The 25320-nt window shown below is 35.7% G+C and overlaps 1 protein-coding gene across 8 annotated transcripts in view; it reads left to right on the forward strand.

Moving 5' to 3' along the window:
- Nucleotides 1-25320, forward strand: part of DMD (dystrophin) — a 1304666-nt gene that overhangs the window by 1098969 nt on the left and 180377 nt on the right. For all 8 annotated transcript variants that reach the window (XM_087759563.1, XM_087759562.1, XM_087759568.1 and 5 more), the window contains 4 exons: nt 3112-3284; nt 7012-7168; nt 14960-15080; nt 15751-16019. In XM_087759563.1, coding sequence (XP_087615689.1) covers nt 3112-3284; nt 7012-7168; nt 14960-15080; nt 15751-16019 — 720 coding nt within the window. The remainder of the gene's footprint in view (nt 1-3111; nt 3285-7011; nt 7169-14959; nt 15081-15750; nt 16020-25320) is intronic.

The raw sequence follows: 25320 nt of genomic DNA on the forward strand, positions 1-25320 counted from the left end.
AAAAGATGTAGATTTGAAAATTAACTTAGGCTAATAACCACTACTCATTAATGAGTTACTGTAGCCAATGTATTATTTCATTGTTTTTCATTTTGATACCTGCTCTTTTTAAGGGAATCTATTTCCACACTATAACCACTACAGCAAAAATGCAGCCTACAGAGTCAACTTAAGTCCAACTGTAACTCAGTAGAATTGTACCAGGATTGATTTTTCTTCCTCTGCAGTTCCTCCATGTGTTTGAACACATTGGAAAAGATGAAAATGCAGTAAATGGTCCTTATTTGGTCTATATGCTATGCTTCTTGGTATGATGTGTAATGATAGCATACTTTTGCAAATATCTTAGCAGTTTATGAGATGAAATAATCTTCCTGCTTTATTCTTGTCAAGAAAAAGAATCTAGTTCATATTGATCTTTCATTTGTATTTTTGAAACATGGAAATTACTTTTTTCAGAAAACAAATAAAAGGCATATAGATCTTTTTCTTATATGTACTCTGCTTCTCTTGGGATGTGAAGGAGTCACAAAGAAAGGATCTGAAATGCACCAACCAAAATGGAGTAAATACCTTTGTTGTTGTCTTGCTTCTTTGTCAGCATAGGCTTCCTGCATAGCTGGAATATACTACTTTTAGGAGCATTAGAAGTGCAGTTTACACAAGTAATTTGGAATAAGGAAAACCACAGCTCGAATACTAAGCTTTTGATAAGAGTGTTTCGCTTCTCATGTTTGTTGCCCATTTAACTAACTGTCCAGATTTATTGTGATACTATTAGTATTCTGAAAATAAAAATGATATAGCTTGATTTTATTTTCAGAAATGCGTATGTGTTAGGAGAAAAGCATGGAATGTGTAGACTACAAGACACTTTTTCTGAAAACAAGAAAAATGTGGAAGTGCTTTTTTTTTTTATTTTGTGTTATAAAATGCTATGAGTGTATGTGCGGTAAAACACCAAGGGGGCATGGATTTGACAACTTCCTACTGTGAATAGTTATTCAACGTACATGTTTCTTGGCACATGCTTGCTGAAGAAAAGGCAGCTGTTTCCATCACTACCCTAAAATCTAAGTATTTTGTGCAACAGGTAGTGCATATGATAATTCTTTCATTCAGCAATAGATTTATCCGGGTTTTAAATGTGGAAGGACCTTAGAAGTATACAGACACTAAAAGTGAACTTTTTTACTGTGAACTTTATCCTTTCTTACATACTGCTTTGGCTGTTTACATCAGGTTTGTGATACTTAACCCAGCTTAAATAAAACCTCCAAATGCATACATGAAGAGAAACAAATTTGGTAATAGAGTATTCCTCAGTCAAGCAAACAAAAATAAAATATTGCAGCTGGAAGCTGAAGCTAGCAACATTTAGACTTGAAATAAAGTAAAAATTTTCAAGTTAAGGGCATTCATACCTGCAGTACTATATATGGTTATGTACCTTAATAATGGGATTTTAAAAAAATTGTCTAAATTGTCTATTTAACATCAATAAATAAATACAATATTTATAATACAGTATTCTGCAGAATTAACTCTGATGTATTCCAAATTCATTCCTAACTACTTTACTGCTAGGATGACCATAGATAAAGTGAAATAGTTGGATAAGAACTCCTATACTGTACCAAAGACATTCCTAGCCCTCCTTGAAATTGCTCCAAATACAGTGCTAGTGATTACTGTGCAAGAAATAGGTATCCAGCAAAGGACAGCAAATGACATTTGGAACAGTAGTAGGTGAACAAGAACAATCTACTCATGATTCAGTACAGCTAACATTGCACTTAAAATATCAAATAAAACCAATTCAATTAGGAACCCACCAAGTAGACAAGTTGTCTGCTCCCCTCCTTCAAAGTCATTCTTCTAAAGAAAATTACAACAAATTTCCATTGGGGGCTATCTGTGATGCTCAGTTAGCACTGGATCTTGCTCTCAAATGCCATAAATCATTTCCCCTTTCACACTTCATCCCCAGCACTCCCATTTCAGGCAGCAAGGAACCACCGCCAGAAATCTTAGTGCCTAGGCATCCCAGGAGAAAATGCAGAGCTTTATTCACTAGGTCATTTTCTTTGTTTCTTTGCGTGCTTCTTTGTTTGAGAGTAAAAGTACTTTTGTACGTATGTGGCTACATATAGAGTACATGTGTGCTCATGTATGTACATGTTTAAATTATTATTATTATTTTCATATTCTGTTTAAAGAGCTTGATTCAACCACCGTTCACTGCGAACGAATCTATGACCTTGTGGAGCTGCAGCATGCAAATGCCTTGGAGAAGGGCAGCCAACGTACAAAGGCTGCATTGAGTGTGTGGGCAGGCAGGAATGCTGGTACCAGGCAGCTCTCTAAAGAATGTTCTTTTGGCAGAAACAGCCATGCTAAAAATGAGGGGGAAAAATGAATTCAAAATGTAGAGCTGGCCTGCAGTTACAAAGCGATAAGAAAAGTTGGCTGTTCAACATGAGCTGCCAGTTGCATATTCTAGGTCCTTGCTATTCTCAGGCCCTCCTACAGCCATGGCCCTGACCAGTGTTTTGATATAGCACAAAGTGGCTGTTTATTGCTGTTGACTGCTGAGGCCTGTGCTCCGAAATGCATTCTGTCAACAGAATGTAAGTGAACTTGGCATTTTAAAGCTCGGCTGCTGCAGACGCGTAGATTTCTTGGAATTGCCATGCAGCAGGACCGGTGTTGCAGTCCCCAGCTCAAACTGAAAATGTTGCACAGGAAGACGTATCATGTGAAGGTCAGATTTACCTGAGATCCTGAGGGTTTTGTGGGGTTTTGAGTTCCTCATCAGCATAGTAAATATATCTTGTCCTTGCTTTGTTGCCTGTCAAAGGCTAGACTTCTAACTCGCTAAATTTTGTTCAGTATGCTCTGTATGGAAAAAAAGTCATTATTCAATGCAAACGGCCTTCATGTGAAAGGGAGATATGCCTGTGTATAGAGTACATGATATTGCCATAGAAGGAGTAATCAAAATCTGTGCTAACTCTGTGTTACCCTTAGGATTTTTCTACTCTTTTGAGAAGTTATATTTTCTATGATTTTGTAAAAAATCACACGTATTGTTTTCTTTTGTTTCCATAGGAACTACAGGCAGAAATCGATGCTCATACTGACATCTTCCACAACCTGGATGAAAACGGGCAGAAAATCCTGAGGTCCCTGGAAGGCTCTGAGGATGCAGCCCTATTGCAGAGACGTCTGGATAACATGAACCTCAGATGGAGTGAGCTTAGGAAGAAATCTCTAAACATTAGGTAGGATCTGAACTTAAGCGAAAGCCTACAGTTGGCATGTAAGGTGGACTGCTGCATTTTGCCCATAAAAGGGTTTAATTTTGTTTCTGATAGCACTATTTCTGTCCATTTTGAAATGATCTGTGCTATTTTGAATGTTGGCTTAACTTTGTAAGAATGATTAGGTTTTTTGGTGTGAAAATGATGGTAGGGGATTAGGATTTGAAGCATATGATGAGGTTTTGTAATTACAAAAGGAGAGATTAGCATGTTTAAACAGTAACTGTACCCCCTCTAAATGTAGGCTTTTTCTAGAGCTGGGTATGGCTTATCAATGAGTCATGAAAGAAAGTTATTAAACAACCTATATTTATGATAAGCTTTATTTCTAAGGCTGCTATTTTCAGTGCAAGACTAAGAACAGCCTTGCAAATGAGAAGACACATTATTTAAGATTTTAGCTGTTGTCTGGAGAGTGGACAGAACTACCAAATAAAATTCAGGGGTAAGAGGAAATTCATAGGTAGTGTCACAAGAGGAAAAACTTCTCCTTGCAAGGAAAACTATAATAAATGGTAAAGTTACAAGTGATGAAGTAGAGGTACCAGCTTCAATGGGCTGAAGATTGCATTTCAAAAGAAATTGTCCAGGAGGCTTCTCTTCAGAAATACAACTTTTACAATAGGCAACCCAGGTCTGTTGCATTCAGTCTTGGGCATTTTTTCATTTGCTTGCTTGCTGTGTGTTGGTGGTAGTTCAGAGGGCAGCAAATGGCAAAAGTGTTTTTCAAAGTAATGTATGAAATATTAGCTTTTTTCAGCTGAGGCCCTGAGGGAGGTCAGTCTGTGTAATGACAGAAGCCATCTTCATAACATCAATCATTAAAAATAAATGAAGGATGTGAGGTTGAAAAGATGTTAGTAGCGAAACAAAGAGAGACACAGATTCCTCCTTTTTTTTCTGAGGAGCAAAAGAAGAAGGATATAACCCTTCAAGGTCTCTCTGAGAATTTTTTCTTCTTTCACCCATGAACTTGCCCAAATGTGGCGATGTTTGAGATAAGAAAAACAGTCAGTTGGCCAAATATCAGTAATTAAATATATGGAACTTTCTGTCTTTCAATTTTTGCAGTTCAATGTATTGCTGCCATTAATCGAGTCAGAAATAGTAACCCTAGTTATGTCACAGTGACTTCTTGCATTAAACATAGAAAGTAACAGACCTCCTCTTTAAAATATTTGCATTCAATAAAAAGCTCAAGGTGTTCAACACCTTATTGAACTTATTGATTAGGATAAGAAACAATTCTTAACTTCTAAGACATTCAATTTAAATGTTGCTGGCCCTCAGACTAAATGAACAGGCTGTTCTCAATCTGTCTGCTTGGAGCTATTTCTGTATATCACACACTATGGAATGGATTTCATCATAACTAGCAATGCTTACGCAAAAGAGGTATAAGAGCAGAAATATGAAATGTTCCCCAGGCAGCAGTCCCACAAGTCTCCTTGTTTAGCCTAAGTTTTAGACGGCTGAAACAGAACACCCATGCTGTCGCTTGGTTTAGGTGAGCATTCTTTTCTAAATTAGATAAAATATATGGTAGATATCAAGAGAAGCCAAGCTCATTTCTATTATTACCTTTCTTTCATTCTGATAAGTCAGCACAGTTTATCCTTTTTTATAAAGCACTCATTTTTTAAAACCTTTCCTATTATCTGTTTAGTCTGCACATGCTTGAACACAGTTATAAATGTATGAGTGCATGCATATAACGTACACTTAGCATGCACATACATAAACATGTATTCCCAAAGCTGAAACAAGGGCAGAACAAGATGGGTTCAGGGAAACCATTCACCAAGCTAGGGAAGGTCAGAGCACAGCAGCAGTAACAAAACCACTTTGGGTCACTCATTTTGCACTTCTTCCCTGTAAGGCCAAACCTGGGGAATCAGGGAAGAAGTGAAGACCCTAGTGTTTGCCTCCAGTTGCTGCCTTGTCTGGAGGAGCTGGAAGCTTTCGTTTGCCGAGATAAACATGGGAGACAGGAGTTAACCGACTCAGAAACTTGGCTCCTTGACTGTGTTCTCTCCAAAAGCCCTGCAGTCCTTGCTCTGGCTGTTGCCTCCTGCAACTCCCCATACAATATCCCTGCTTCTCTCCCCCCTTGCTGCTTTCAAAGGCATCCTGGGTCTTCCCCAGCCCTCACTGCCTGCAGGGCTAGTCTCCCCCAGCAGCACCTGCTGCGAGGTGCCCCAGCCCACAGCTGCCCTGTGAGAGCAGAGATCAAAAGGCAGCATGGTCTATGTGTGTCTCTCCCACATAGCCTTTAAGTTTGAAAAAGGAGAAAATTTTCCATCAGCTCACATACCACAGCAGCTGAGCTTTCTGTCAGCCTATGGCTAATCTGTCCCTTTCCTTTCTCTTTCCTCACCACTCCAGTTCCCTGGTGTAAGAGGCTAGAAAGAAGACAGGATCCACAGAGCAGTTCAAAGAAATACAACCGTCCTTACCTTCAGGAATTCCTCATTTCCATATCCAAACTAAGTAATAAGATCTGCAAAACATTGAGTCCATATTTATCACATTTCTTTATACACCATTCTATATGAGATATAGGAGTAGAATTTTCACTGTCAGAAAATATGTGATTTTATGTGCAGTCACTGAAAAAGAAATGTTATATGAACAAAGCTGGAAGTTAAACAGAAAATATATGAAATAAAAGAAAATCTGTCTTTATTTTCCAGTACATTGTATCACTTTACTGTTATGTAATACTGCTTTTGGTTTGAATTGCTAAGAGGAATTCTTATGTTACCTGGCAGTGAATTAGGAGTTTGTTCCTGACCAGCAATGAAAAAATAGCATATTCATATGCCTAGAAAGACAAAATTTTAGTGTGCTTTATCTCTGGTATATCCAAAATTGAAGATTTGTTCAGTCCAGTGATGTTTCAGTCACATTTTCTCTCCACCGAAAACAGTTGCTGAAAAGTAGTAGCTCAATACTTGATCCCGTATTAAAAAAACACATTTACACATACACAGAGGAAATATTTAGAAGATGTCCTTATGGTGGACACCTTGTTTGTATAAAGCAGTATTCTGTCTTTTAATTTTTCCAGTGATTCAATTAGTTTTATTCACACCTCTGTTCAAATGGCACAGACGTCTGGCTAGTGTAAGGGGATTCTATTGGCTTTAACAATTTCCTCATTACTTTTTTGGGAAAGGATGGCATTAGTGCTCTTATCTTAAAGGTGAGCAACCACATGAATCTTGTGTGAGTTTGAATGGTTTGTGTGTAGTGGTTTAGAGAAATGCTTGCTCTTCTCTGAGTTGAAAACTACTCTCTACTGTTTAGCTAATTAATCTCTCAGTAATCCTAAGTGATGACTAATTGATGACTCTCATGCTAGTCTCATGCTAGTCCTGCATAATATTTGTACACATTTAGTGAGGCTGACAATTCAACACAGCTATTGCTCACTAAGAGGAAAACTAAAAAAAAAAAAAAAAAAAGAAAAAAAAACAAGGGATGGGAAAAGAACGGATGTTTCAGGCCAGGACTGTGGAACCAAATTTAAATCAATGTTGCCAGAATCTAATTCAAAGCTACTGAAGCTATTTAAAAATCATTAAGTTAATGAAACACTAAGATCTTCTCAGTAAATAAGCTTGTAGAATTTAATTTGTATTTTCACTGTGCCTGAATATATCTTATATTTAACACATTCTTTCAGATCCCATTTGGAAGCCAGTACAGACCAGTGGAAGCGTTTACATCTCTCTCTTCAGGAACTTCTGGCATGGCTGCAATTGAAGGAGGATGAATTAAAACAGCAAGGACCCATTGGTGGAGATCTTCCCACTGTGCAGAAACAGAATGATATTCACAGGGTATGATTTTTTTTTTTTAAATGATCTTTCGGTCATTCCTTTTTGTTTTGCAGGTCAGTGCTGCACGAAACAGTTCTTGTTGGAAAAAGTAGGATACCCTTTAAAATACATTTTAGAGGCAATGAAAGCTGAACTTCTTGCATGACATTACTAGCTACAATTTTCAAACACAACTTAGAAAATCAGCTTTTGGGGGGAGGAAGTGTTTACTACCAGCTGCTTGGCTTTTTTGAAAAGCAAAACAGCATTTTAATAGACCTATCACAGACAGCTGGTTTTCATGGCCAGAACAAATACTAACCTAATATTATTTGAGGATTAAATAAGTAGTTCTGAAAATTTTTCTAGATCAGGCATTTAAACTTCATGTGTACTTTTTGAAACCCTATTTTGCTATTGATTTTGGGGAACAGTTGTGAAAAGAGTAGCTGATATCAGCCCAATAGTATAAGAACAAGGGCAAGGAACATTACGGATATAAAGAAATTGTCCTCTCATGTTTAAAAGGTAAATTTATGTAGTGATTGGAATGAACCATATAGGTATTTATACTATGACATTTCTCCACTATACACTTTTCCATTTCTTGGAATTTACTTGGATGTAGTATTCTAGCTCTCCTCTCCTTCATCCACGTGTGTCTTTAGTTAAAATAATGACATTATGGGAGGTTTTTTCCTCTCGTTTGGTGACCAAGTATACTTCAGTGTGACATATAAAAAGTTATTTTGAACAAATGTATTTTCTATTGAATAATTTAAATTGTCAGTCAGACAACTTGATACCGTGAGAAGAGAATATTCCAAAATGAGTGATCGTCCTCTCAAAGCATTGTGCTGTATATATGTAACTTTCAGTCTGTGAAACTTGCCAGAAAAGGTATTGTTTCTGAAGTTCCTAAATCTCTGATTTTATTGTTTAATGGAGAAATGTGCAACGGTACTATAAAATGAAACTGGATCTGGAATACCTGTGTTTTCTCCATTCATCAGGTAGCTGTATTATAAATATTGCTCTAATAGATTGTCCTACCTCATGCTGAAGGACACATTTGAGAACAGATAGTGAGAAGATCAAGTTTGGAAAGAGAATATGGGAAGTTATAAGAATATGGGAGTTATTGGGAACCCTGAGTTTGTGAAACATCTGGAAATATCGTATACAACCAGGCTTGGCTTTTGGCATAGGCAAACAGGCATTTGTCTACAGTAGCAGACTGATGGGAGGTAGTGGCAATATGGTTTCTCAAGGGCCTGTCTTTACCTAATGGCCAAGAAAGCCAAAGAGAAAGATGAACAAAAAAAGTCTCGCTGTAAGTGCACAATGCTTTCCTAAGATAATATAATGCTTTGCTGCAAGGGGCTGCTTGGTCACATTTCCTAGGTCTTCCTTCTGGAGAGGTGATGTGTAGGATGTGTCTTTCTCACAAAACTTTACTTGAGACTCCAAGCATTATCACAGGAACAGTGAGGCCAAAACATCCATGACGTTATGGAGCACCACCATTGCTTTTTACCCTTCCCTCTGTGAAAGTTAAGATATATGAAATGCCTGAGGTCTGTTCTAGCCAGCTGTCTGCAGCAACTTCCATAAAGTAGTTTTAAAGCCCATCCAGAACATCAGGATGAAAGAAACAATATAGATGTTGCTTTAACTCAGCATGACATTAACTCAAACGCTTTATGCAAAGACAACTCTTGAGCCAAAGCAAGACTTAGAGAAGGATTTGTGTAGAATTGTTACAACAAAACTTTTGTCGTCTGAATAATATGTGAGTATTTGAAAACATTACCTTTCCTCCTAGATCGAAGAAATATTTTTTCATCTGGAGAAATTACTTCTCATAAAATTTTAGTATTCTATGTTGTTCTACAAGCTATTTGAAAGTTTCCCAGAATTCATCATAAAGGTGGCAAGACTTCAGTGATTGACTAAGTGATATCTCTGTCACTCACCAATCAACTGAAGTGTTTAAAACTTTTAGGTATGAGAAGTGTTGCACAAAAGTAAGGCACCATGAATAGGTGCAAAGTGACTTTCCAAAATAGATCTTCTCGCTTCTCCTTTTTGATTATCTTCTCTGCCACATGCAGATACATACAGACACAAATCTTTGGTCATCATATCTAGTATCAAAGCTCGAACACTTTAGTTCCTTTTAGAAATATGGCTTCTTTCCTTTTCCTGTTCTGTAGCACTTCTGTAGTTGAATGTGAGGCCTTTCTAGTTGTAGGTATTCGGATTCCCTGTGGAAAAAAGAACAAAACATAATCCTTGAAATTAGGTTACCCTGCCTGCTCTTCAAAGATCTTTTACAGAGAAGGAGGGAAAAACAATCAGGGCAGGACTCTGTCGACTTCAGGTTGTCTTTGACAAAAATCTATGTTTGCAGCTTGGAGTTTTCCCGCTGTATTTTTTGCCCTGGAGACTATGGACTTTGTGTTACTCTAAAAGTTTCTTTCAGAGAAGCACGCATACAAAGGCTGTATCTGAATGAACAGCTTAGCTCATTTCTGAACATAATAAAAATGCTTTTGAAAAGGTTTGCACCACAAGTATGGAAGTATTTAGCTTAAAATTGGAGCACAGTCCTGGAAAGCTGGGTTTTTTCAAGAGTTTTGGGCTTCTGCTTAAAAACACAACTTAGCTCTCAGAGTGCTGGATGTGAAAGTAAGTAGTTGAATTTTGGTCTTGAGAAAAAGAATCTGCTGATTGTTCATTTTGTTCTCCTGAATGTCAGTTCTGGAAATCAGTCTTCAGTAAACAAGCTAAGTCTCTACCTGATCTGACCAATCTTTTAAATGACCCAAACTTCCAGGTTTGGTCTTCCTATATCAGTACAATGTCTTTCCTTCTGTGAAGAACTGTTTTTGCCAGGTAAAGCCAGAAGTGAACCCAGGTAAATTCTTCATTGGAGAAGAGAAAAAGCCTCAGCAGGGGAACGTTATTTATAACCAGTTTAACTGATTGCCGTTGAGAAGTGCCATGATGAATGCAAACATGATTTTATGCCTGAATCCTTTTTCTAAAGTGGTGTTACAAGCTGATTTTTTTTTTTCCCCGAAAGATGTAATTTAAAGAAAAACAAACATATTTAACCTCTCTATCATTTAGAAGACCATCTGGAATACCTCAGACATTCATAGCAGAGATGAAAAGAAGTTGGTTCTTATGATTAGAATGTTCCTAGTTGCCAAGATTGGCTTTAAAAATTTTAAGAGTAGGATTCAGATGAAAATTTCAAATGCTTGAATCTATGCCAGAGGAGAGCTTGAACTCAGCTGAGGAAAGAGATATCCATGCAGTCAAAATCATTGTTGCGTTATAAATGTGAGGTGCTTTTTAGATGAGGCAATTTGGAATTTATGCCAAATACACCCACATAGCACGTGTTTGTTTGAACTTATATATATAGTGGGTCATTTTGCCTATTTTTGGCACCTGAAGAAATAATGTCTATGCCAAAGTCTTAGAATGTGTGTGTGTGTAGAGGGGGTTAGTCAGTGATAAAAAATACTAGTGTTCATCAAAACATTATTTATCTTACAGTTTTCTTTGCTTGACTAAGTGTCATAATAATGTTTTATTGAAATCACATTAAGAACAGTGTACATGTTACTGTTAATCTCAGTTAAGTGACTTATGCATCATGCAGAAAGCCTGCTTTTTCCTTCATTCTTTTAAAAGTTGCCACATCTTCTGTGTGGTGATTGTATTAACAGTATAAATAGAATTTATGAATATAGAAGTTAATTATTAACAATTCCCTGGAAACCCTTTCACATGAAATCTATAGCAACAGTGCCTAAGAAGAAGTACAATTCCTGCTTCAACACATTAAACTTTTCTGGTGGCACAATTGATATCTGCTTTTTAAAACTGAGGTCAAAACCCATTTTTAAAAAACATTCTGGTTCGGAAACATGTTGAATTAATTTAGTTGCACTCTTTCTCTTTAGAATTCATTAAAACTGAAAATATCTGCTTTTCTAATAACAGAGATTAATGTTAGTTTTATTAATGCAACTCTCATTATATTTTCATCTTTCAATTTAAACAATCTCTGTTTCTCCATCTAAAGAGATTTAAGGATACCCATGAGGAGGTAGTGGAGGTCTGAGATAAGCTGATCGATATATGTATTATTAAAATGGTGGACAGAATACCATTACTGCTGTACTGTTTATGACAAATAGAGATGCTTAAATAAAGTAGTTTACTTGGTTTTTTGGCAGGTCATACATTATGCACGTTCGATTTCCTCTACAGTCACCACAAAGTGTGGAAGAAGTTAAGGAATTCAATGAAATTAGCCTGAAATCATTAGCTGTAAATTAGACATTCATTTAGGATAATTCTGCTTTCAACGATGGCCTGCTTATTATAAAGATGTATTTGTCAGGGCTCTAGATTTTTTTTTTTTTTTCAGAACAAGAGAAAATGTCATTTATTGCTACTTATGATTTTTATTGGTAGTGTATACATATTTTACAACAAAACTTTAATCAGAAAAGCTGGCTTTATCTTCATACAGTAAGAACATTTTTTGGAATGGGGTAGTATGAAATAACCATTATTTTTAATGTTCTGTGCTACTGCTTCAGTCTCATGTTTTTTTCATTCTCTCCTTTTTAAATTTCTTATACTGAAACATATTTTAACCCACTCGGTAGAAGTCTGCAGATCAAAACTAGGGAAGGCAATGAGAATTGTAAATAGATCTTAACACCATACTGCGTACTATTCTAAAACTCAGGATTTACAGACTATAATCGCAACTACCAGCTCTGACATCCAGAATGGAAAAGTTGGAAAAGAAAACATTTAACACATTGGTTCACTGTTTTCCTTTAATAAAAGAGAAAGAGGCTCTTTCTGTTTGTGATAAAATACAAAATATACAAAGTCAGAAAGTTCCCATTAGCATTTGTCTTTTGTTTTGAGAAGATAGACACAATGATTCCTGCTCACACACTGTAAGGGATGCAGTATGCATATCTGATTATGCTGTCCTTGTTCTGTTGCACAAGAGATACTGGAGGAATGTGGCTTTAACACTCTTTGGGAAATATAATGCCTCTAGGTCTATTTGGTTCGTATGGTTTTATGCAAAAGCAGTACAAGCTGAAAGAAGGTATTTTGTGTCCTTCTCATTGTTTGTACATATACATAGCTAGGGCTGACCTGCCTACAGCAGCAGCACTCCATACAGCAGTACTACACATTCCCAAATACATAGCTGAAAGGCATTTCTGGCTTTTAAATATCCTATAAGTTGGTGTAGTTCTGTGTTCCCTTGGAATATCTGTGACTCCGTCCTGCTCTTGGTGTGTGTGGGCAGAACAGACCTTTGTGCACGTGCCTCCTGTTTGATTGGTTTGGGGCATAGACATTTCTGAGAAATAATTGTCTTCACAGAAGTTTATAGAGCATATTATATCTTTAAGCTGTTGTATGACTGTAATGTTTAAAAAGCAATATGACTGTTGATGTCACTTTTAACACTATCAGATGAGAGCAAAGCACACAGTCCATGGGGGAACATTTTAAATTATGCTACCTGCTGACTTACTTAAGCTGCAAACCTGCCACACTCTAGTGGGACAGAATGATGTAATGTGAGGTGAGCACAAAGGCTAATTAAAGGAACAGGTTTTCTTTGTTTGGAGGCATGAAAAAGGCTTATTATATTTCCTTTTTCCATTGCATTTCATGCAAGAGTCAAGTACGAATTATAAAAATTTCTAAACCTAAAAATGCCTAAGTTAAAGAGGTTTAACCCTGGAATAACCCCGCTCAGTTTTTATGCAGAGCAATGTCCAATGGTAGTTTACTTGTTAATATACAGTACTCCTTTATTTGTGAAAATCAGTGTTGGTTCTTAAGGGTCAACATGATTGTTTAAAATATTTATCACAGATATTAATCAAACAGTAGATTCCCTTATGATAGCAGATACACTCCGTGAAAGGATCCCAGTCCCATTGATGTCCATGACACAAAATTAACATTTTTTACTTTTTTTGTTTCCTTCAAGAAAGCACACTTTGCTAAAGGGTTTTCCTGATTCACAATTACAAACCTTATGGTCAGTTCTTGACCACTTAATAAAAAGTTTATTTAAATATTTATGGTAGAATAATGTAGTCATTTCCTTAAATTTACTTTCCTGAAATGTATTAAGAATTTTTTACCTGTGAGTGCTCATATTATAAACTGCAGGTGTGATCCTCATTATTAGTTCTGTTAGGTGTTTCCTGTACAGAGCATTTCATATCAAATATAATTCAAAGTGTAATGAACTTTTTAATATTAAATTTATAATCTTTCAATAGTTTGCGTAGAAACCCAAATTTTCTTTAATAATTAATTTAACTGAATTGGTGCATTTATTATGTAAAAACCCTATATAATGCCCGTGTTGTAAAAAGAGTTTTCTAATCCCTGGAGTTAAAATATCTGTTTTCCACTCATGGCATATGGCTCTCCTTTTTGCAGCATTGTGTTTTGTGCTACACTGCACTATAATTATCTGCATATTTTACCTCTATGCTACTTGAAAACAGTATGCATTCAATATTGTTTCATAAATAGAGAAGAAAATATTGAAATAAAACAGTGGTAAGGACCATTTAGATAAATTCAATACAACATGCAAAAGACCCGATGCAACATGCAACCCACGGGCCAGATTTCATCTGTATTTTTGTGCAGTGAACTTTTGGATTCAGATTAATGGAATCTTAAATTCTCTCTAACAAAAAAATACTGAGATATGTATACTTTCAGTAGCCTACCAAAACTTCAAATACCAACCTTGAGAATCTTCCTCATGTTCATTTTAAAAGCAGGGAATAGAAGCGAGAGAGTAATAGCAGCTGTTGCTGGAGGAAGAAAAATGCAAATAGGAAAGAGGAAGGAAAGGCAAGAAAGGAGACAGGTGCCAAAAAGCATGACAGGAAAGAAAAAGATGAAAGTAAGAAATACAGTTGATCTGAAAAGGAGCTGAGCATACCACTGAGCAATGTTAAACATAAAGATGTGGAAATTGATAATAAATACTGATTAAAGCAGCTAGGAATTAACTATTTCATAAGGACTACTTTCTGCCCTTTAATTTTTACTCATGCATGCCTACATCTAGGCTAGATTGTATTTCTGAATTTTCACCTTGGCCTTGATTCTACATTTCAGAAATGTCAGTTCATGTAATTTTGGAAGAGATGCATCTACACCACTACTAGATGAGAGTGTTATGATTTAATATATTGGAATTTTTTTTGGTACTAATTGTTACGGGTTAACAGGTCAATATACATAGGTCCTTGTTTTTTTTTCCTTATGATATAACAGTTGCCAGCAGCAGTAGCAAAGTGGTAGCTGTGAGACATACTGGATTTTCCTTCGCATTCTGACAAATCTTGCTTTCAAGAATGATTATCTATGCTGCTGTGGTCCAATACAGAGCCAGTGGAAGCCTTGCCCCTTGCAGCTTGGTTTTGGAGTTCACCCTGATGTTAATCAACAAAGGGATCAGTCTCACAGTGAAAATTTGATCAACAACCTTGGGTACTTTGCAGCATGCTGACAGTACCTTTGCTCCCTTGAATACAATGTGATTTCAGGTGAAGCAAAAGCCGATTATTTCTTTTACATTTTTTTTTGTAGCTACTTGTAATACACACATGGAAGCTGTTGTTGGAAATTCTGTTCTTAAATTGCTGAAAACAAGGGCTAGCACTCGGTATTTCATTATATATCCACTTACAATAATTGTGTTTCATCTCTCAGACTTTCAAGAGGGAGCTGAAAACAAAAGAACCTGTTACCAGGACTGCACTTGAGACTGTGCGAATTTTCTTAGCAGAGCAGCCTGTGGAGGGACTGGAGAAGCTCTACCCAGAACCAAGAGGTAATTGAAGAAAGAGCAGGGTAATAACACATTGCTTGAAAGATCAGTGATGATCAGCGATGATTGAATAAATTCTGCCAGCCGCTGTGAAAGCATTCCTTTTACACTCCAAGTTGAATGTCAGTATTCAGAAACTAAGCTAAAAATATAGATGAAAGAAATCATTTAGTGATCCTTCTGAATACTGTGGCACTAAATATGCATATTTATAAGCAGATTTGGAAACTGGCTTTAAACCTTCAGGGCCTATCTATAACTGTAGGCCCATTTGAGGTCTGAAATCTGCAGTTTAACCTAAAATTCAGCTTGTAGTCTCAGTACTACAGAAGATCCCAAATACACTCTATTGCAGCAAAAGATTCCCAGTGATTAATATTTATGTACGTGCAGAACTATTTTGCTGAAAAGGACACAGTTGATAAACTTTTAGCTACATCTTGCATGTTTAAAAATGCCTTTATGTAATTAAATGCATATTTTGGTGATCTGTATGGTGAGAAGATTTAAATTTCTTAAGAGATTTTCAAATGAGAATATATTAATAAAATAAATTTCACAGGTGTCTTTAGTTATGAATAGTTTCTTAATGAACTTTGAACTTACCCAGATGGGAATTATTTTTCCTCTAAGACAGAATATGTTTTAAAAGCCTCTTGACTTTCACATTTAGATCTGTCACCTGAAGAAAGGGCCCACAATGTCACTAAACTTCTCCAAAGGCAAGCAGATGAGGTCAGAACTGAGTGGGATAAGCTGAATCTACAGTCTGCTGATTGGCAAAAGAAGATAGATGATGCTCTTGAAAGACTGCAGGGACTTCAAGAGGCGATGGATGAACTGGACCTGAAACTACGCCAGGCTGAAGTGTTCAAGGGATCCTGGCAGCCAGTGGGGGATCTGCTAATTGACTCTCTGCAGGATCACTTAGAAAAAGTCAAGGTATGTGTCAGTATATCAGTATTTCTGGGCATAAAATAATTGGCTTGTTCATTGTATGAATCCCCAAATCAGGAATTATCTTTTAAAATGAGAAATTGATAGCTTTGTATTATAGTGATTTATATTAAAAAAAAAAAAAAGAAAGTACATATAATAAAGAGTTTTATAATTTCTGCAATTAAAATGGAATCAAATTAACATTGAGAATGTATATTGCTAACAAGGCTATAAAGCACTACAGGAATGTGTAAATATCCTCAGCACACTCACTGTTAACTCAGGAGATGCAGAGTTAACAGTAAAGAAAGCAAAATAGAATAGACAGGAGGATATATGATAAAAGTATAGAAAATTAATTCTATTCTTTATTATACTTTTGTAAGTATGATGAGTACATAACTGTGTCTATACTTGTAGAGGAGAATTTAAATAATTTAAAGAATACGGTTTTTTTGTTATTTTGTCATGGTGGTGGTATTTGCTGTCTGTCTTATTTGATAACTAGGCCTCATAACGTAAGATAGTTTAAAAAAAAAAAAGAAAAACACCCCAGAAAAACTGTCATTATTCTCTATAACTTAATACTTATCGGCTTTCAAGGGTTGTTTCATAAAATCATTGCTTATTGAGAAACTCGTGAGGACTTGTCCTTTTTCGGCATGACTGCCATGGCCAGACTTTATAAATACTACAGGATTCCTTCAGCTATAGCACAATAGAGGCAGTTGCCATTTTGATAAGAATAAACTGCCTCTGTTCCATTCACTTAAATGGGAATCATCAGTCATTTTGAAAGACCTGACCTGACTGTTATTTTCTCTAGTAGAACATTAGGATCTAAGAAAGAGGAAATACAATGACTAATGGCAAGAAAAAATGGCTTTAAAAATCAAATGTAGTTTATAAAAAAAAAAAGTCCATGAGTTTTAATCACACAGAAAGTTTAATGAGTGTTCTGTACAAACATTATGCAAGACAAATGAAGTACGTGGTAGTTGAACAGTTAGCTGCAAAATTTGTTTATCTTCATTTAAATTCTAAATGAACAGAAGAGATCTATTTATAAGTTCTCAGAAAGTGCCTTCTATTATAGCCACGGATTTTTTTGTGATTTTGAAGAAGGTATTCTGAACAGAAACACTGAATCCCTGATATTACTGGAAAACAAAGCAAGTTGCTTAATTCTAAAGATGTTACCATAACTGTTGACTCCATAATTATAGTTCTGAACCCTGTTACGGTTTAAAAAAAAAAAAAAGTCCTAGAGGACATAATGAAATTCTAATAACAGCCATGACAAAATAGAAATCTTAACGCTTATGAAAATCCAGAGGTACTGTCAATCAGTAGATGTCTGTTTATTCCTTCTAAAGTCTTAATATTAGAGCCAGAGAGAAACCAAGACTTCTGTTTCAAGATTTAAAATTAGATGCTACCACCTACCCCCTGATTTTTATCTCATTTGTACCATATTTACTTAAAATATTTATGAATATAGGCTATGATAAGACCATACCATAAGATTATCAGCTAAATTATAAGTGAAAAAAACATACAGAATATATTCATATCCTTATAAGCTATAACTTTTCATTTCATATATGGTAATTATAGTCTGCTAGATGCACACACATGGCGACATTGTGCTTTCAGCACCTTCTAATTGATCATAATTAGCTTAGGTAATATAAGAACACAACAGGCCAAAAGCTGAATAATATTAACTGTGTGAGTAGTATAATAATTGTACCAAAATGTGCTGTCTAGAGTGTATGTATTGCTCTAATGAAATGTAATTCCAGCATAGATACTGAAGACAAATGAATGAACTAACTGGGCAATGTGAGCATGTTTGTTACCAAGAAAACTAAAACTGTGTCTACAATTCGAAGGCCTTTATAAAACTGTATGTTTTTAGGTTTTGTAGGTTTTACCTCAGTTATTCATATTTATGACATTCATATTTTTTCTTAGAGTGAAATCCGCTTTAGAAAAGTTGTAAATCAAGACCGATAATTTATGTAACCCTAAAACAGAGCATGTAAATCCTTGAAAAGTTTTCAAGTTTGTATTTGCTACATGTGAACTGGCTAGACTATAGAAACTTTGATCTTGGTCCTTTATATCCTTAGCATATCTACCTAAGGTGTACAAATATTTAAAATATACTCAGAACCCTATAGCCTTAATTTCTGGGTTTAATATTTCAAAACCAAAAAAAGAGGGTTTAATGTAAATGTATTATCTAGAACAGGAACAATAAGACATGATGTAAGCCTATTTTTATGTTGAATATATTTGTTGGATAGTAAGTTAATTTCTGATTTATTCCCTGTCTTGACAAGTTTAGATGTAACCATTATTACTATCTCAGTAATAATGATCAAATTTTGTCAGTCCCTCCCCCCCGCCTTATTTTATTTAAATGAAACCCAAACAATTGGGAAGCTAAGTTTTTGTGTTTCATTTCCACAGCTATCAAAGATGGAAGAGAAAGGTTATATTTTGGCTACTTTTGTACAAGAAATTAAAGCAAATCTAGGCCTTTCTACAAAATGTAATACATATTTATTTTCTTCATAAGACTTTAACAACTACATAAAATAAACTTTCAATAACAGTATTATATTCATAGCTACTTGTAAACAAAATTGTTGCTTTGAGTGAGAGGAAATTAGTTACTAAAAGAATTGCTAGTCTAATGCCTGAAAGTCTTAATAAGGTTAAGAAAGCTAATATGGGAACATTTATGAAAAAGAGTATGTAGAATTGACTCAAAGCATTAGCCAGGTGAGCAGCAATGTCTACTTTGTGTGTGCTGCAAAAATGAAGAACATCATTCCTAGTCTAAAGTGGAGGTCCAATGATGGAAAGACTCAAGATACAAGAGGGATTTCTGGTAGAGGGACAAGTGGAGGGAGAGGGAAGAAAGCTCCAACATGCTTCGCACTGAATTGTTTCATCCTACATCCTGGTTACCTTTTGCAGTCTACAGGCCCAGTCCTTTAGCTCCAAAACTGCAGTAATCCCCCAAAGTGCTGTATGCATATGAGAATGGAAAATGAGTTAAAATCTGTTGTGTAATTCCTAATGTGCTGGAGTTTAATGTGCTGTAGATTGGGAGAATCACTAAGACATTTGACTCAACTCTGCAGATTTTAGATGCCTTTGATATCTGTTATTTGGCCTGTATAAACTGGTTCAACACGACTGGTCCCTACTGTTTTCTTCTTGCTCCTCTTACTAATTGAGTCACTTAAAGATTAAATATTTTTCCTTTGCAAATGTTTCAGTTAAAAGGTAAATTTGTTGAAGAAGACACAAGTTATATAGCCTTCAGTTAAAAGTTATTAGTAAGCAATAAGGTTTTTTTCTTTATAAATTATATTATCAGCCAAACATTATCAAATTGATATATTATACATCTCATCCTTGCTCTGGTTTTTATGATGTGTATCACAATGACTGATGATATTGCAGTGTGAGGGAGAATACCTATTACTTTCTATACATCTAAGCACCCCAAGAACCTTATGAGCAGATCTTTGAAATATTGGTCACACGTGATTGCATTTCTTGCAAATCCTTCTCCTAATCGGGATCACAGTAGCCTTCTCAAACATAAGCTGATGAATAACTTCCTAGGGAATGAGTTAATCCAGTGCCATTTGTCACTGTTCTCTTTAGTTATAGCTGCTGGAGCTCTTAAGGTCATGGTGTAACGTTGAACTCACACAAAATAACTGATCCTCAATCAGTATTAATGGATTATTATTACAGATCCTTGATCTGTATTAATGTGCCATTGGTATTCATGTCTGATTCTGAGGACAAGAGATAAATAGTTTCACACAGCTACCGCACAGAATGCAACCTAGACTACAGATGAACTATACTCAAAATATTCTTCAGACTTCTCTGCTGTCCTCTGCTATTCTCCCTTTTTTCTTCTCTCATATGAGTGATCTTATCTGCAGACTGAAATGGAACTTACTTTCTTAACAGCACGCATTCTTTCTCTCTCTCTCTTCCAAGCATACCTTTCTGTCCATTAAAATGGACACTGTCTTAAATTCAGCCCAAGCCCAAACAAATCTATTAAATGTCCCCTAATATCCATTGGCCGATCATTTTGATTGTAGCTTAGATGACATTTTAGACATGACCTGGGTTTTCTACTTCTCTCCGCAGCAAATTCAACAGATGCTTTCTTCTAGCAATCACTAACAAAACTTCCTCCTTTTCGTCAGAATGCCTGGAACACTTAGGGTCACATGAGACCACCACTCAGTTTTTGTATTCAGCTTTTCCTGGTATGCAGCTGATATGCAGTCATACCTGCCTCACTATTTGGTATCTTATTCAAAGACCCATTCCAGGAATTGGCAGCAGAACCACCTTGCCTCTCTTTCTTCCCCAAAGACTCTCTTTTGCTCCATACCAACCAAAACCTTGGTAATGGTTATGCTGCTAGTGTGCAACAATCGTTACATGTCATGCTGCTACTTTCTCACAGTTTTGCTGTCTGTCTGTAGACGTTTGCTGAGAAATACTAATAGGGGTTAGTACCCTTAAGAAGTTTTAGAATTTGATAATTTTACACTCTGAAAAATTCTTTTTTAAAATAGGAGCCAATATTTTGGGATGTTGCGCACAGAATTTTGTGACTGAGAAAGCAATTTTAACAGTGTGGTTTATCTGTTACTAAAGGTGGTTCAGCCACTCCAACATACTTACGAGAGCACAATGTAAAGCACTTTCTTAGGCCAGTAATATTCTACTGTATCGCTAGTGGCATATAACTGCTTCAGTTTTCTGTCATACACAGCACTGTAAGTGAACAGCAGAGGTTCTAGACTCCATGGGGGATATTACTCCTTTCTGATTTTTTTTTAACCACTGTAAAATAAAATTAAAACAAAAACGAAAACAAAAACAAGAACAGGCAGTAGTGCCTGCGGTTTCTCTAGTTCAAAATAGAAGCGCATATCTCAGGAACACCTGCCAAATAAAAGCTGAATTGTGTAGTCCTATTTTCAATTAACTCCTTTGTGTTATAGAATGATTTGTTCTCCTTCATTGTCACATGAAGAGGGCACCTTGACTCAATATGGTGATTGTTAACTGTAAAAAGCAGAACAGAATTTAGTGACATAAGTCTTGTATTTTCCTGTGAGCAGTTTTCACTTAAGTCTTAATCTTGCTTCTTAAGAACTGGTGGTTGTTCTTGCAGATTCACTTTTACAGTTATGAATAAAGCAGTTACATGGGAAGACTATGAACTTTGCATATAGATTATGGATTTTAATGTATTTAATGTAACAAGTGTATTCACAGAGGCTGCGAGTATCCTTTTAAATTCTTTTGTCACAGCCTATTTACAATTTTAATACAATTTCTACTAATTATTTTCTACAAAATTGTGAAACAAAAGGCAATGACTATTACGCAAGTAATACTCGCATGAGTATTACATAAGTAACCCTTTTTTTCCTGAGATGTCAGGCCTGAATTATATGCTGTTTATTTCAGACTTTCTTCAGCATAATTGACAATTGTAGTCAATTGTATGTCACTGAAAAATGTTCACTGGAAAGTGTCAACCTGAAACTTCTTTCTAATTTGTAAACTGAACAGAGTTTGCGATTATGCATAGATCAGAAATGAACTGATCTGCTCATCATTTACTCCAAAATTACTTCCTATGTGCACTCAATCCTTTTGTCCCTAGTCATCTCTTCTCTAAATGAGACAAAAAGTAAGACAACTCCTTAAGATAATTAGCTAAATTTCAGTTGTGTTCATATGTGGCCATAGAAAGAAAAGAAATAGATTTGGCAAGGTTGAAATACCGTATTATTACATACATACATATTATTGAAATACCGTATTATTACAAACACTCTAATACTAAGTCAGCAACCTCAATTACCGGACAATGAATGAGCATAGGCAGTTCATTTAAAGGAAAAAAAAAAAGACTTATGTATTTTTCTGTACTTCATTTTGGTACCATTCAGCTACTGCTGTGCTGAAAAGAGGTATTTCAGAAAAGTGGACTCTTACAGTGCTATTATGAGGAAACTGTGCTGACAGCTGCCTACAATGGAGATTCTGAGAGGAAAGCGAGTTGTTAAATTTCTAATTTGTGTTCCCATTCATAGAAAAAAAAAAAAAAACAACTTCCAAAATTATTTGAAATGCTTAGGTAATTGATAATTTTCTATCCTTCCTGAAGAAAGAATAATTTTTTGTGAGGAATTAGTAGGGGTCACATATAGGAAAATTAATGAATGACACCTAAAACCAAGACAATAGTCCACATTCATCCCCTCCTACCAATGGAGACGTGTACTGGACATGAAGATATCAGTTTTAAATGGATCCATAGAAACTATGCAAGAAATAATTACCTGGAAGGTGTATTGAATAGCCAGAATTTCCAACCAGCTAGATATCAATAGCAGTACTAGATCAGCTAACTACATTACCTAATTGGTTGTACAGGCTGCTATATTGTTTTTACCTTTTTTTAAATGTAGTTTTATACAACACAGAATTTAGTAGGGTTGTTTGATTGTGACTATGGGAGGCAAGTTCAATTTTCTAAGGTTTGTTTTAAATATGAAATTGAGTTAATAACCATGGAGTCCTTCATCATGTAGTTGTACCAGCTGAAGTTAGTTCTGCTATGCTTCTTAGCTTGTAGGAGATGAAAGTTACTCAGTTGTGTGCTGTGGTCTCTTAATCTCATTTTAACAGCTTATGAATCAATTTATTTTCTCACATGAAAAGAAATATATTCACAAGTGGTTATTTAATATGTAATAGTAATGTATTTGCAACTGATAGAAATTTAATCTAAAAGTCTCTTCTGCCTTTTGTCGTTGCTATGTAATCAGTCACATAAGACTGGAAAGTTTGTTACGGCAGTAGCCCATATCTAAGCCCATTTTAAATACCTGAAGGAAACCGTCCTTGCTTCTGCTGACTCCTTTTGCAATAAGCTATATATTTCTGATCTATTTAGATGCTACCATTTTAATTATAGTGAATGTTTTATGGAGACTAGATTACATAGGTTTTTGTCTACATCAAGCTACCTATTTTAAGGGAGAGTACAAAATCTTTTTTACATAGGAATAATAAGAAAATGAGCAGGCAGAGAAGTGAAATCTTACAGTAGTCTTTTAAAATTAAGACTGCCCTTGACCGTAGTACTTACAGCAAAACAGTAGCATAATTGAGATACAGAAATATTAATGTTGTTCTGCTAACAAAGAACAAACAAAAAATGAGTATTCTTTAATTAACCTTTTGGCAATCATAACAACTAGTCTGGGAAACAGCCTCTTGTAAACCATTTTGTGAAAGAACCAGCACCTGGGAAAGAGGTGCACCAGATTTCACCCGATTTACACCAGATTTGTGTTAATTGTATTAACATAATTATTAATAGAACAGATGATTAACTATTTTCTCTTTGATTAAGGACCTTTGGGCTAAATAATACTGTTAACTTTTCCCTGACAGTAAGTGCAGAAAAATTCCTAAACTCTAAAGAAGAAAAAAAGGTGACCGGTAAAAAGCGCAAGTCTTTCCTACCTCCAACCCACTTTGGTGGAACATGCTATTATTAGTTCAACAGATTTCATTTGGAGCCAAATTTTTCCTTGTATGAACTCACCCTGCTGATTTCAGTGGGAGCCCAACATGCACATCTGCAGGCAGAATTTGACTTTTTAAGTATTGGTAATCTCTGATCTTGGTTTCTGATAGCCTGTTGAGAGAGCTGACTAATACATGTATAAAGACTTGTCTGTCATTTTATGCCTCTGAAGTTCAGAATTGAGGTCAGACCAGAACATTTTTAAGAGCTTGCTCTTTATCAGTTTAACAGAAATAAGAATGAAACTTGAGCTTTTAGAAGGAGAATTAAACATTAATGTCTAAGTACCTAAGTGGCATGGTTATTGCAGGGACTTTAGCATTTAGCATGGCTTTTTGTTTTGTTTTAAGTTTGCCATATAAACACAGCACCTGTAGACATTAGTCTGATGATCAAGTATTAACATTCCCAGACATGACATTAAATCAAAGATGCTCTTGAACTTATCAAGCTCATATGCTGGTACACAGTTATTATTTAGGGACTGCTTGAAGTAGGGAGTGCAATGAATCTCAGATTGCCTGGGATGTTTATCAGTGACCTATTGCGCTACACTTTTGTCATTTAAATCTTTATATATTTAAAGCCTGATAGAGTTTTATTTATTTTTTTTTGTCCAAGGTTAACCCATAATAAAACCTTATAATTGCTACTTAGCACTTTTATAGTGCTTCTCATGTTCCAGATAGCATGAGTTAATCTTCTCAGCTTCTTTCTGAGACTGCAATAGAAGTAGTATTATCCCCAATTTACAAATAGGGCAATTGAATCAGTGAAACTGATTTGTCCAGACAGTAATGCCACTCAAATTATTTTTATTCTCTCTAGCTTTTACCTGCAAATTGTTTTATTTTAGTTGGTTTGATTATCCAGAGGATTGAGAATGACGATTTTCATTGGTTTCAGCAGGAGCCACAGCTACTCATTTCCCAGAGCTGCAGCCTGCTCTTCCTCAAGATGTGGCAGGGCAGCCTGCCACCCCAAAGGGTTTCAGCCTGAATGCTGGGGAAGGTGGGCACTGCTCCTGACGCAGTTTCCCAGCCTGTGTCTCATGCTGTTGTAAAAACCCTAGATTTGTTTCATTTTTGAAGTTTTATTTAACTGTCTCCTTTTCAGCATTTTATTTTAGTATTCTTTCTTCCTAAATTTGCTTAAAAAGTAAATTTTTCTTGCTTATGTTCTACTAAAATCTACTGTTAGAACTGAATTCCCTTGTCTGGCATTGTTGAAGGATGTTCTTATTAGACGTAAGAAGTCTAGGAATTTCCACCTCCAGATTTTGACTTGGATTTTCACCCACACCCACTCCCCACACATCGTAGAGTGGTGGTGAAAAGGTGAAGATGGGAATTACAATATTAATTCAAGAATTGGAAAACATAGCTTTCAGCAAAACACTTGAACAGTCCATCTGACCTGCATTCTTCTGGAGGTTAGAGACTGGATGGACTGTAGTAACTCCTTTTGACCTTAAGCTCTCTGAAAAACTTTGTTCCCCTTGCTAGAGGTGGTAATTATCATCAACTTTATGAGGCTAAACATTATGAAATATTTACATGGTAAATTTAAAGACATGTTGGCATATTGTAAGTAGACATGATCTTTCATGTTGGGGGAGAAGAAAACAAAGAT

This window comes from Nipponia nippon, unplaced genomic scaffold, assembly GCF_047370975.1.
Source record: "Nipponia nippon isolate SJK-2023a ecotype South Korea unplaced genomic scaffold, ASM4737097v1 scaffold_2, whole genome shotgun sequence".
In the NCBI taxonomy this organism is placed as follows: Eukaryota; Metazoa; Chordata; class Aves; order Pelecaniformes; family Threskiornithidae; genus Nipponia; species Nipponia nippon.